The sequence below is a fragment of the Paramormyrops kingsleyae genome, chromosome 3 (assembly GCF_048594095.1).
Source record: "Paramormyrops kingsleyae isolate MSU_618 chromosome 3, PKINGS_0.4, whole genome shotgun sequence".
NCBI classification, from domain to species: domain Eukaryota; kingdom Metazoa; phylum Chordata; class Actinopteri; order Osteoglossiformes; family Mormyridae; genus Paramormyrops; species Paramormyrops kingsleyae.
The window spans coordinates 20877128-20890912 of NC_132799.1; the positions used below are offsets into that span (position 1 = coordinate 20877128).

Sequence of the window (13785 nt, forward strand, 5' to 3'; positions counted from 1 at the left end):
TGAAGGCAAGAGGAATGTCAGCAGAGTGATTACATCCCTTAAACGAACCCCCTCTCCCACAAACAGGAAGTAGGATTTCTGTGTGGATACCACTCAGTGATTCATCTTCTGTACTACTTGTCCTAAGCTCGGTTGTGGGGGTCCACAAACTATCCTGGAATGAACGAGCGCAATGAGTACCAAAGCTTTTATTTTTGCTCAAGAAAGTACACCAGCGTTTTGCTTCTTGGAGAAATATGTACTTTATGAGCAAAGGTGGATTACAAGTGAAAAACCAAACCAAGCCAAAGTGAAAAGTTCAGCTGGAAGCTGTATAAATACACTGTTATGCTGATGACCATTATTTACGTCTTTGAAGGACTGAAATCAAACTCGCTGATAAGCTGCATTGGGAACAGACTTTTATTGAACATATTCAGGTGAACCGTTACAGGACAAGCGCCAATGAATGTGGTACTGAGGACATCCGGAAAAGATGCACCAAACAGGAAGTTACACGGGTTGTACTTCCTTTCAATTCTCGTAACAGACAGATTATTTTAGAGGAAACACGCAACATGACATAGGAGACTTCTGTGAAACCATTTTTGGTCCGTCCTTTGCCTCTGTACCAACTCAGTCATCTTCTCACTTTTCCTTGATGCTGCATCAAGTCTTACTTAAAAACAAAAACAAAAAAACTTAAGAGTGTGAACTGACAAAAGCTGTACACGATAATAATAAACAAGCAACAATTGTACGTTACCTTTTTGTGTTTGTGGTGTTGTTTTGATACTGAAAAATATGAATTGGCAAACTTCAAATGTGACCAAATAAAAACACCAACCCCCGCACACACCTAAAAATTCCATGTGAAATTTCAGAGAGAAGGGGATATCAAACAAGTTTTGCTCGCCCATATTTTTTTCTGCTTCTCGGTCCAGCAACACTCATCCACAGCAGTAAATGCCCTGCTCTATTCATCTCCCTTCTCTCCAATTACTCTAAGGTGTTGGCATTCAGGTCACCATCAGATCCACCTGAAGACGATCTGCATCTGCCATTTACTAGTCAGTTGTGACTACTATTCAAGTCTGCGTTTACCGTTTTGGTCCCAATGTCAACATCCTGTAAGGGGCACGCTCCCTGGCCGAGAGACTCGGAGGTCTGCTCGTTGACCTTCTGGTAGGAGTCACTCGTAGAACTTGGTACTATCTGAGCATCTCTGTTCTCGGCCAGCGAACCCAACACCTTGCTCTTTAGAGCTTCTCCGTTCTTCAGGTCTCGAGGCCCAGGTCGAGCGTCTGAGGCTATCTTGCTGCTGCGGTAGAAGATGTCGTACAAGTCCTGCGCTTTCGCCGCAGCTAAGCTGGACTTCGGCTTGTCAATCTTAGGCAGTGCGTCGCTTGAGTTTAGGAGAGGAGGGGGCCGGACCACAATGGTTAGCATCTGTTCACTCTCAGGCACCCCGGGGGCAGCCACGTCAGACTCCAAGGTCATCACACATGTGGCTGGAGAAGACAGAGCCTGTTGCTCAACAAGCCCCTCCTTTGGATCCGAGGGTGCTGTGTTAAGTGGTGTGGAGGCCACGGGGATCTCTTCAGGTGTTGTGGCTTTTTCATCTGTGTCAGGAGTTTTCAAGACAACCTCCTCGCCGCAAAACGCTTTGGAAATGAGGTCAGGAGTCACCATCGCTTTTTCTTTGATCTGGTCCTGTACTACAGAACCAGGCTTCACAGTATGTTGCGAGCCAGGTTTACTGGAGGCACCAGGGAGGGACTTCCTTAAGACCATAGCCGGTACAGGCAGGTTTGGGCGGATTTTTATCGAGGCAGTCGGAGAGAAACTAGTGGGGACCCAAGGACTGGATGGAGGGATGACAGTTTTCCCTGACAGCTTGATGGCGATGGTCTTCGCTTTGTTTAGTGCTCCCCTTGCTTCGCCCTTGTCCCCACCGATGTCCCCACCATTGTCCTGCTCAATAGCACATTCCGCGGCTTTCTCCTCCTCATTTTCCTTGTCCGTCCTCTTCCAGCTGAACTTCCCAAAGGCTAGAGGAGTGGATGAGGATGAACTCCTCTTCCTCACCTTTGCCAGGATTGAGGGACTGGGTCCTGAAATCACCCTCTGAATTTCGGGTGTCCTCTGAGGTGGCTCGGCCGGCTTGATGGCCTCTCCCTTCTTCCCCTTTACCAGGACATGCTCACCTGCATCAAGCTTCTTCTCTTCCTTCTCCTTCCGCTGACTCCCCGCCTTATCTTCTCGATCAGTCTCCATGTGGCAGGCATCCAGTTTTTCGTCCTTGAGACTCTGGGGCCTCTCTCCCCTCTCCTCCAGTTTGCGCTTCACCCCCGAGTGTCGCTGCTCTCTGCTGTCCATGACCACAGCCAGGCCAGCCTGACGATCCAGGTTCCTCCTTTGTTCATAAAGTGGAAAGTCATCTGTGTGCCTCTGATTCGGGAAGGAAAAAATTAATGTTAAGTTTCCAGAGAAGCGGGTATCAGAAAATGTAACAATTTCATTCAGTGTTTATACCTTTTCCGGACTTAACCCTGTAATAGATACAGAACAGATTCAACAACTATGTTGTCAACAACAACATATTAAGAAATGGGCCAAACGGGCGCCACACATTTACATTTGTGTATTTACATACAAGTGAAAAGGAACCGGCAGTAAACAGGGTGTCTCTGAAACATTCAGCCAAGCACAAAACGAGGTCCAATAACATGACGCCATATCTAACCTTTCTGAGTACGAGCGGCGGCAGCGACGGGCCCTGGCTGTGTGAACTACCTTGTATTTCTCATTATGAGTCTGTGATGTGACGTGGTCTTCAGCAGAAATTTGATCTCCAAAAAACTCTTTGCAGAGTTGGCAGTAAAATCCTGCCATCGGGATGAGAAACTCAGACCCTGAAAAAGCGGCAGGAGAACATGTGGTTAATGCTGGCGGCTGTGGGGGCAGTGTACTGAATGGGCAAGGCTGAGGGGCACGGGGCTCAATGCAGCAAATCAACCTCACTCCTAGGGGTCTTCGTAATTCACTGTTTAACTGATAACCAATAACAACAATTTTAAACGATTAACACTCAGTTAAACGGTTAATTCAGAAAATGAATGCTAAAAGTTTGCAGTGTGGTAAACGCACAGAGCATAGTGTAAAGGAAACATACGCTTGGATACATAGCCTAACTCACGAGGGCGTGTCGACACCATTTACAGAACCACTTACAACAACCAAGTACAGAAGCCTACAGGCTACAGCCATATTAGCAGTCTGAGAAAAAAATGAAAGGAGCTAAAGGAGGTACCGTTTGGGATCATTTCAGCCAAAAGAACGATGAGGTTATATGTAAGCTATGTTATGCAATGATGAAAAATTGCAGTACAAATTCAATGCAGTACCACTTGCGAAGCAATAGCAGCGCTCCTGCACTCTCCATGCTATACATCAAAAAGTCGGCAGGCTACTTTCAATTCATTTGAGTTATACAATATTTTTCTACACGGCAGATGTAGGCTGTGCCAAACCCACCAGTTAAGCACACTTGACACTGGAGGATTAAATGTTTGGTTTATTTTCTAATCCTGTTTTGTTCATCGCAAAGTCTGGCAATTTGTTGATTATTTACATAAGTCATGAAGCATTTGCAGTTGAAAAAAATAAAGCACTTCTAATTTCTAAAGCATTTTTTTTATTGGTATTTGGTGACACACATCCCGTTTTAAATAGTACATTATTTTTTATCCTTTAACAGTTTATAGTCAGTTGACGAGTGCTGAATACTGGTGATGAACAAAATCCGAAATGGACATCCCTACTTACTCTCAATGTCTGAACCCTTATCATGCTTTAAAAGGGTCCAGAGGGTTACTATGCCTACGATAACATGTAAATTGTCTTGTCTGTGGTGTTTAACAGGTAAACTCAATTGGAGCTGTTGTACCTTTTGCCGGTTTCACAATCCTTTCTGCAGAGGTCTTCCTTCCATGGCTCTTGGAGGAGGCTGATGCCCAGGGCCTGTCATATGGATCCTGGGTCTGGACGGACCAGGACAGAGCATATTCTTGAGTTACAACTTCAAACACTCAAACCGACAAGTTCTACCAAAATAAAATCCTTCACACTGCTTTCAGACACCTTGCTGTGGAAAACTGTGATCGAGTAACTTGTCAGAAACTGACGGAGAGTCACTAACCTTTCTGTGCGATTTACTATGCAGGTGAACAAAAAAATCAAAGAGGGAGCCGCTGACAGTATTGCAGTTTTTGCACCAGTGGTCCCCGGCGTCATAGTATTCATACTGGTCTGGCGGTGGTGGTGGGGAGTGACCAGGGCTCTGTGCCTTCGTTTTCCCTGGCGTACTCTTCGGGGCGGAAGAGGCCTGTCCGGGAAAGAGGTGCCGAGGAGGTCAGCTGACATATCCAAGGAAATTAGAAAACTATTACAAAAGAAAAATGAACAAGTACTGAGATGAAACTATTCCAGTAAGACAGGGCAAACCCTGAATGCCAATCGGTCTTACCTGTGAAACACGGGAGGTTCTATGTGCCGGCCTTGCAGGGGTTACTCAAAATGCAAATGGACCTCGCTAATACGCGTCTCCGTTAACTTGAAGTGACCAATAGGCACATCGTGCCATCAGCACATTGCAAAGTTCCACCGTGACATTCAGTCGTGCCGTATGCTGGCCAGAAATCAGGACCGCCCAGGGGCGGGAAGCTGCGTGCACGTTACCAGGAAGCGGTACTTGGGAAAACAAAGCTTTGCAAATGGACCATTACTCAGAACCGAGCCGTTTCACTTTTAATATTTGGATCTTTAGCAGTATAAGTTTTACAGGGAGGCTGTGTAGGAAATATGGGGTAAGAGGGAACAACGGGGGCAAACCCAACGAGGTCTCCAAACAAGCATCTGTAAACCCCAACATGGGGATGATGGAGTCTAAGGCTGTATTGAACTGGCCAAAGGCAGCATTATGAAGTGCAGAGGTGTGGTGGGAGGTGCTGAAAGTGGGTGAAATCAGGTTAGCTGGCACTGGGGGACAGCACAAAGAGGCACGGAGCAGACCAGGCTGAAGACGGGGCCTTTCAGACATAACTTCAGACATGTTCAACAGAGTCATCAAACACAACATAACAGCAGCAGCGCCTCTTGAATCGGGAACCTGTAAGAATTCTACCTTGGAGGACGGTGCGTCGCATGACGGCCCCACAGCCGGGTTGTTAGAGCTCCTAGCGCTGTCTCTGTCCCCTTCTGATGACGACTGGAGCTCCCCGGAGAGCCGACTCTCCTTTCTGGGCTTGTCCATAATATGCAGGCCCAGGATAAGAGCCACCTTGTCCAGCTCCACACACTTCTTCTCCGCCTCCTCCTGCTCCTTGCGGAGCTGGGAGATCTGCACCATGATCTCCTCTTGGAGGCGGCTCACCTCAGCCAGCAATGGGTCCTTGTGTCCATCCTTTTCGCGACGCTTCTTCCTCAAGAGTTTTCCTTGGGGGAGGGCCGAGGTGGAACCCACGGGCACAGTGAAGTGAGACATCAGCTCATGGGAACTCGACGCATTCAAGAAGACAAGCACAACCCAAAAAACGGCTGAAGACAGTCAAATTACCCTTCCATCAAGCTGTATTTCACATGTTTTATAATTTACAACAGATGGCATCTTTGCACTTGTAGATGTAAACAGTTGTGACAGAAATATTTTTAGCTGCAACAAGCAACTAAGGAAGATTCAGTGGCATTTTTCCCCCAAGTGCCTGCCTGGACACCAAAAGTGTAAACAAAACTCTAGATGGTAAATCACCCAAACTGAAAAACTGATTCAGCAAACTGCATAAGAACATAAGAACTATACAAACGAGAGGAGGCCATTCGGCCCATTGAGCTCGCTTGGGGAGAACTTAACTAATAGCTCAAAGTTGTTAAAATCTTATCTAGCTCTGATTTAAAGGAACCCAAAGATTCAGCTTGCACTATGTTATCAGGAAGACTATTCCATACTCTGACTACACGCTGTGTAAAGAAGAATGGTCTCCTGCTAATTTCCACCTATGGCCACGAGTGCTTGTATTTGAACTAATGCTGAAGTAACTATTCGGTTGAACAGCATCCAAACCTGTTAGAATCTTATAGACCTGGATCATGTCCCCCCTCAGTCTCCTTTGCTTGAGGCTGAACAGATTAAGCTCAACTAACCTTTCCTCGTATGACATTCCTCTAAGACCAGGAATCATTCTTGTGGCCCTACGCTGCACCTTTTCTAAGGTCGCAATGTCCTTTTTAAGATATGATGACCAAACCTGCATACAATATTCTAGGTGAGGTCTCACCAAGGAATTGTATAATCTTAGCATTACCTCCCTTGATTTAAACTCCACACACTTGGAGATATACCCAAACATCCTATTGGCCTTTTTTATTGCTTCCCCGCACTGGCGAGAATGAGACAAGGAAGCATCAACATACACACCAAGGTCTTACTCATAATCAGCTACCTTTATTTCAGTAGGTCCCATAAAATACCTGTACTTTATATTTCTGCTCCCTACATGGAGTACCTTACATTTGTCTATGTTAAATTTCATCTGCCAGGTATCGGCCCAGTCACTAATTAAATCAAGATCCTGCTGTAGCTGCTGAGCCGCTAGTACAGTATCTGCTACACCACCCACCTTGGTGTCATCTGCAAATTTCACCAGTTTACTGTATATATTGGTGTCTATATCATTTATGTAAATTAGGAACAATAGTGGTCCTAAAATGGAACCCTGCGGTACCCCACTATGAACGCAGGCCCACTGTGACATTGTGCCTCTTATAACTACTCGCTGCTTCCTATCTGTTAACCAGTTATCAATCCAGGTCGATACAGTTCCTAAAATACTTGTCGCTTTGAGTTTAAGTAAGAGCCTCTTGTGGGGGACAACATCAAAAGCCTTTCGGAAATCTAAGTAGATGACATCATAGGCCTTCTTATCATCAACTTCCTGAGTAGCTTCCTCAAAAAACTCCAACAGATTTGTTAAACAGGATCTACCTCTCCTAAATCCATGCTGGCTATCCCTCAAAATGTTATTTGAGTCCAGGTCATCTACCATTTTCTCTTTGATTATAGCCTGATTTGGGGCAGGGTGACTTAAACTTTGTATAAAACTAACCTTGTTGCTTCCGTAACCTCTCCAATTCTTTCAGGAGATAGTCCTTCTTGTCCATTAGGATTTCTCTTTCTTTCTTGAGTTTTTCCCGTTCTTCAATAACCTAAAATGCAGAAAGGGCCCAGATATCACTCTCCCTGTGGTTTAATCAGGGACAGAAAAAACCCAGAGCTCATCCATGAAGTAAAAGTTACCTTCTGCTTCTGCCTGTTGGTGTCCTTCTCCTCGGTTAGCTGACGATTGGCACGAGCGACTTGTGGCTGTGGCTCTGCCTCTGACAGGTGTAGAACATACAGAGATTCATACAAAACTTCACATTTTCACAACATTCAGCATATGAATTACACATACCTTCCAGAGCTCAGGAATGTTTTGTTCATTAAAAAAAAATCCTTTGAGATATAAAGCTTTTTCTACACCGCCTGGTGGCAGAAAAAAAATATAACAACTAGGGGCATCGGAAGGAGCTTGACATTGGGAGAAACTAAATTTGGCCCAGCTCACAGAGGGTCTGATGTATATCATGACATTGCAAGGAGCACATAAGCAATAGTCACATTCTGAAAAAATGAGTTTGTCTTATACAGGACAACAATCTTTCTGAGGTTTACGTTTCATCCTTGCATTCTGGATGAGCAGCAAATTGGCCTCAGTAATACATGGATTCATAAAAGATAAGGAACACACTCTATTTATTAGAAAGGAGGTGGGGCAGTGTGGCAATATTTGGGGGGATGCACCTCCCCTGCTCCCCCTATTTCCAATGCCCCTGGCTGTAACATTTTTACTATATAACAAAGTGGTGGAGCAATTGTAAGAAATTGTGGAATCAAAATGGGATCATCCATAATGGGGGAATGACTGGGAAAATGAGGGTTACTCAAGTTCTTGTATGTAATCAAGGTAAACATCAACTACTCAGGATTTGTGCAGTGAATTTATTCAAACAAACCATGTGAGGAAATTCACAACTATTCTCACCCCTGCTCAACCCTTGAAATGAGCTGCACTCTTCTTTCTGTGCTACAGGCTTGTTCTTTTGAGTTTCTATGGAAACGGTCTCAATGACTCGCAGGTTGGAACGTCCAGATGGCGCCAAAGTCTTTTGACCCCCCACAGGGGCAGCAGGTGGTTCCAGAGAGGGAGGTGGGTACATGGGCCAACTGGGGGGCATGTAGGGCATGTAGTTCCCATACTGTCCATAACCAGGGGGCGGATAGCTGGGGGCAGGGGGTGGATAATTTGATGTTGGGTTCTGTGTGTAAGTTGGTACCGAGGGGGTGGGTATGACTGCCAGTGAGCCCATGGCCTGAGGGACAGAGGGGGGGCAGAGAGGGGGTTGGCTTAGGGGGACAGACAGCTGGGAAGTGCTCATCCCCAGTACAGGGATTCCCCAGCTCTTCTCCCGAGCACGCGATTCTGCCTCCAGGCTGCCAGGGACCACGGGGGCATCGTCGCACGAGGTGCTCTGGATATGGGGAGGTGACGGGGATCGCTCATTCGTGGACCTGACATGACGGTGGCTCCAACTGGGGCTCCGGCTCCTGCTTTGGCTCTGGCTTCCACTGCGGCTGCGATGCCGGCTACGGTCCCAGCTGCCAGATGATGTCCTCCGGCCCGGTCGCATCTCCACGTTACCATGCAAGCGTTCCTGTGTCCGAGCGGCCATCTTGCTGATCTCTGTCAGTCCGAGATCCAGCCCTATAGTCTTAAGCAGCTCCTGGATCTTCTCGTACTCTTCAATGTCCTGTCTCTCTTTGGCCTCCTCTGGGCCCACTCCAGGTGGGAAGCTGTCAAGCTCAGGACCTACTTTGCCCTCCTTTTTGAGGGTGGCGACTGGCTGGCTATGGCGACCATACTTCATATCCATTGAGTTCTGATCATGATTGCCCCTGATTGAGTGCGTGTCAAGATGGTCCTCGACAGTGGTCCGATCCCATCGATATGGAGAAAACGCAGCAGGATCCTGACTGAGATACTGTTGCATAAATTCAGGATTGTCACTAGAGTACTGGAGCATGCCCATGTCACCATGCTGACTGTATTGCCGCTTCGGGGCATCAGTCTCTGGCGGCTGGCTTTCCTCATCATCCCCGTAGAGAAACCGCTCCTCCTCCTCTATGTCTGTGAAGCTTTTCTTCCTGTCCTGCTGGCCTCCTGAATCTCCCATCAGGCCTAAAATGCGGGAGAACCCACCCACATCTTGCCCAACCTTCTCGTGAGGGAGGAGAGAATCGCAGGCATTTTCCATCCATGTTTCCTGTTTGACACCAGGGATGTTTTCCTCATGCTGCTTGAGACTAGAGCCCCGGCCGGTCTCCTCCTTCCACTCCTGTAGGATGGACGCTAAGAGGCCTGACTCCATCCCCTTGGCGATGGTGTGGAGGAAGCGCTCTGTCTCCCGGGACAGACTGCTGCCCTGGTGTTCCACACCACCCTCTCCTGGGGAGTCACTTCCCTGTACAATAACAGAGAGGAAAGATATTCCGGAGAATGTTAAAGAAGAAGTGTCACAAATGGCAGGGCTTTGTACCAAAAACAAAAATACAGTGGTACCTCAGAACTCGAACTTAATCCATTCAGAACTCCGGATCGAATCCAACAAAGTTCGAGTTCTGATTGAATTTTCCCCATAAGAAACAATGGAAAACCAATTAATTGGTTCCCGGCCCAAAAAAATTACACCTAAATATGTTTTTTTTTAGCATTTAAACACAAAATGAACCAGATAAAACAAGAAGAGCATATACTGTACTAAACACATCTAAGCACATTTATCAAAACAGTAATTTGTAAAGTAAGAAAATAAATGTATCCAAACAATATGTAAAGTTAAAAGAACAATGTGTCCTGCCCCGATCGTCCGCTCCTTCCGTGTGTCACGCCCCCTCGTTAACCACGTGTGGAATCCCCGTGTGATCAGCTGTTTCTGGTTGTTGTCATTAGTCCTCTGTATTTAGTCTGCATTTCAGTTCGTTTCCCCAGTCTCGTCATTGTATTGTCCGTCTGCATTTTGCCTGCCTTATTCCCCGATACCCTGACGTCTGCACTTTTGTCTCCATTCCGTCCCCGCTCGGCACAACATTATAATTAAATGTATTAATGGTTTATTATTAAGATTAAAATAATTAATAAGAAATATTTATTTTTAAATGTATTTTATTGTATAATAATTACTGTTACTGTCTATCATTGTCTTAATGTATTTTTACTGTCTAAATATATGTATTCAGCTTGTATAAACATGCACGATGCTATCACAGCGAATGCGAGGCTGAGACTGAAGCATTACCCTTTGTTTCCGCTGAGAAAAGTGCCGCATGACTCATTTCCCCGCTCATACAAGTTATCTTAGGTCGGCGTTCAAGGTTTGACTTCTGAGATACAGATTGAGTTATAGGTAATTTTGGTTCGACTTTTAAGAAATTTGAGTTCTAATGAGTTTGAGAACTGAGGTACCACTGTAGTTAACAGCATATAACTGAAAACAATGCACACACAACTGTGACAGCACAGAATAACTTCAACCTGCAAGATGGCCGGAGAGTCTGTCTCAGAGTCCACTCGCTTCTTGAGGATGGACTTTTTGGGCATGGCCAGCATCTCCTCTACCTCCTTCCTCCGTCGGGCCAACTCTAGCTCCCTGAATTCTTCGCTGTGCTTGTCCTTTGAGGGAGATACTCTTGGCCTCCTGCTTCCACTGCTGCTGCTGCTGCTGCTGCTGCTACTCCTGCTGCTGCTGCCACTGCAGCTCCTGCTCCTCCCTCTGGTGTGGCTCTTGGCCCTGCTCGGACTCCTGCTCCGGGGTCGGCTCCTGCTCCGACCCCAACTGCGGCCGCGACTGTGGCTACGTGGCCGACTCCTTCCACGACTCCTGCTCCTGCTAGGAGGACGACTCTTGCTGCGTCCCCTGCCAGGACTACGACTCCTACTCCTACCCCTGCTCCGTCCCGGACTCCTCCTCCTGCCTGGGCTCCGCCTCCTGTATGCAAGGTCGTCATAACGTCCATCATAACTTGTCCGCTTCTCAGGAGGAGGTGGATAACTGTGCTGGCCTTTATAGTGATAATCTCTGCCAAGGCAACAGAAAAGACTCACATTCAGGAATTTCTTCTCCTCCTGCCCTTTACAGTAAAAATGTGCATTCTGTGATTAACTTTAACCAAGCATCTAAACAAAAAACAACCATCTACAAATTACTATTAATCTAAGATGGATAGCATTCCTGTCTGTAATTACACTCAGAGAGCCAGTAAAATATATTATGTGGATAAAGGATTCTTCAGTATATTTTTGGTTGTCAGAAATCATAGAATCTCTGCTCAACACAGCCACTTTGTCCCCCCCCCAACACTGTACCTGTCATATGAGTGGCCTGATTTCCAAGCAGGTAATCCAGTCCGGTCATTCCCCACAGTGATTGCCAGCTTGTGGTCAGTTGAGGGCCCACCACGTGACGGAGAGGGGGTCAGTCGCTGTGGATGGGTCACACAAGACAATGAACTTATTTACATATATAAAACAGAGAAAATGTTTATCATCTGAAAAACTTTGGTTTGAAAGTCAGTCTTATTCTGTTCGGTAGACGAATCATGTTCAGTTATAGTTACCAGAAAAAAAATTATATTTATCAACATATATTTACGATATAAAAAATGCATCTTCTCTGATTGGTTTTAAGAGTAAATAGGCATCACAGGGACTAAGGGGATGTTCTACAAAGCAGGATTTCTCAGTTCGCTGGGTTAACTTAAGCTAGATGTCATGATTGTCCAATAGGAATGCTCCTTACCTAAACTCTTATTGGACGACCATAATTTCTATATTAAGTTAACCCAGCTAATTGAGAGATGCTGTTTTGTGGAACACCCCCCAGGGCATAATAATAATAATGATGATAATAACGATAATAATAGCAATAATAAAAATAAGAACAACAACTACCACTATTGTACCGTGCGCAGTATAAAGAAAAACCTTCAATGCACCGTGAAATCAAAACATCGGTGGCATGAGATGATGAGAGCATCATTTTTAGCATATTAAAGTAGTTAATCAAGAAATCCTCCTCTAGCTCGTGTTACCCGATTCACAGAAATGCCTGTGCTGGTGCCAACACCCACTGCAACCAGGGCACAGAAAAGCCACATTGACACCCTGACCAGTATGCCTGGGAACCTACTTTAACGAAGGGCTCGCTGGAAGAAGGCCCGCCTCCCGGGCCCCAGGTGCTTCTTAAGCCGGGAGACGGCAACCTCCCGCGGGGCGGGGAGCGCCGAGGTTTCTCCGAGTCGGTGTGGTAGCCGTGGTGATAGCCAAGGCGCTCCCTGTTCCGGTCCTCCAGGTAGGACTCGCGGTGCAAAGGGTGGACATGGCCCTGCGGAGAGCGACCGGAAATGGGACCGCGGAGCCCCGCCGCCGGCCCCGACGGTGGGCCATGAGGATGAAAGTCCCAGGGAAATGCTCCTCCTCGCCGTGGTCGGCCACGAAACATACCGCCGGCCGATACTAATATGCAAAAACTTCTCTGTACACGTACTATATGATTTTAGAGCAGCTTTGGATCGGACACACGAAGTAAACAACACCCTGCATCACAAACGGCTAGCTACGGCGACACCGTCCCATTGCGCAGAGATTGCTCTCCACTGGATGCCAGCACCACATCGGCCCAAACAAACCGCTGCTGGTCCTCCTTCGTCATTGGTCGAACGCAGTCATCGGGTAACCGAGTCCCGGTGACGCATGTCTCAATAGCCAATAGATTTGTAGAATGGGCCAGCGGTCCATAGGCACTGTATGTCAAATAGGCACCAGGAATCATTTCTGTACCATCAAGTCATACACAGTTCGTCAACCTCGCGGTGCAGTTCTTAAGTGTAGCCTTTTTAATTAAGCAGATACTCTGTAAGCGTTTTTGCAAGATTATATAGTATAATTTTGCAAGTGGAACTGAGATGAAAGTATAGTAATATATAAAAAGAATTCTGTAGTTTTAAGGAATTTATTTTATTGCATAGATTACTTTATTGCATATATTCGATTTTACAGCAACAAGCAACAGGCAATGTAGTCAAAGATTTCATTATTGTTGTCTTAAAGTGCTACGCAATTACAATAACTTGAGGACGGTCAGAAATAAAAGCGTACCGCTAAACCGAAGAACATCAATACCGCATTTACATGTCTGTTCAACCTTAATAGCTTATTTTTTATTACACAAATGTATGTTAAATGTAATACTTCCTTAGATTGTTAATACCGTTACATAAGTCGTATGCCGGTTTCTGACGCTGTTGGTACGCCCAGCGTTTGTGTCCAAACAGTGTTAATTTTACTAACATAATAATCCAGTAACACCGTGTAGACAGATGAGCTGAAATTGTCATCTGTTTTTTAAACTGCAGATCCATGTCTCTAATAATGTTGATACACCTTAGGAGCCTGCAATGTGTGCGGACTACTCCTGGTCATATCGAGTAATTGTCTGTACCAAGTGTATAGGTAGCTGTGTGAACAGATGTTAGGTTCTGTCCAGAATGAAGATTGTGTCCATGTCTATTGCTCAGATCACATCATCTGCAAACAGCCACCACCCATGACTCTTATGTACAAATCTGATGCATTGCTAGTGCCTTCATTAGTT

At 46.0% G+C, this 13785-nt stretch overlaps 1 protein-coding gene across 4 annotated transcripts; it reads right to left on the bottom strand.

Moving 5' to 3' along the window:
- Positions 1-388: 388 nt before the first annotated feature.
- On the bottom strand, positions 389-13726 carry znf318 (zinc finger protein 318). Of its 4 annotated transcripts, none has more exons than XM_023821521.2 (13): positions 12322-13726; positions 11499-11614; positions 10668-11121; positions 8121-9597; positions 7334-7413; positions 7143-7242; positions 5165-5475; positions 4181-4366; positions 3929-4022; positions 2776-2894; positions 1084-2430; positions 746-774; positions 389-658 (listed from the first exon to the last, which is right to left on the bottom strand). In XM_023821521.2, exons 1-13 carry the CDS (start codon positions 12631-12633, stop codon positions 649-651), a joined length of 4635 nt encoding a protein of 1544 aa, XP_023677289.1. In that variant the 5' UTR covers positions 12634-13726; the 3' UTR covers positions 389-648. The 4 variants fall into 4 exon arrangements, with proteins under 4 accessions (XP_023677289.1, XP_023677290.1, XP_023677287.1 ...); XM_023821522.2 differs by having other exon boundaries at positions 2187-2430; positions 10668-11211; XM_023821519.2 differs by having other exon boundaries at positions 10668-11211.
- Positions 13727-13785: the final 59 nt, after the last annotated feature.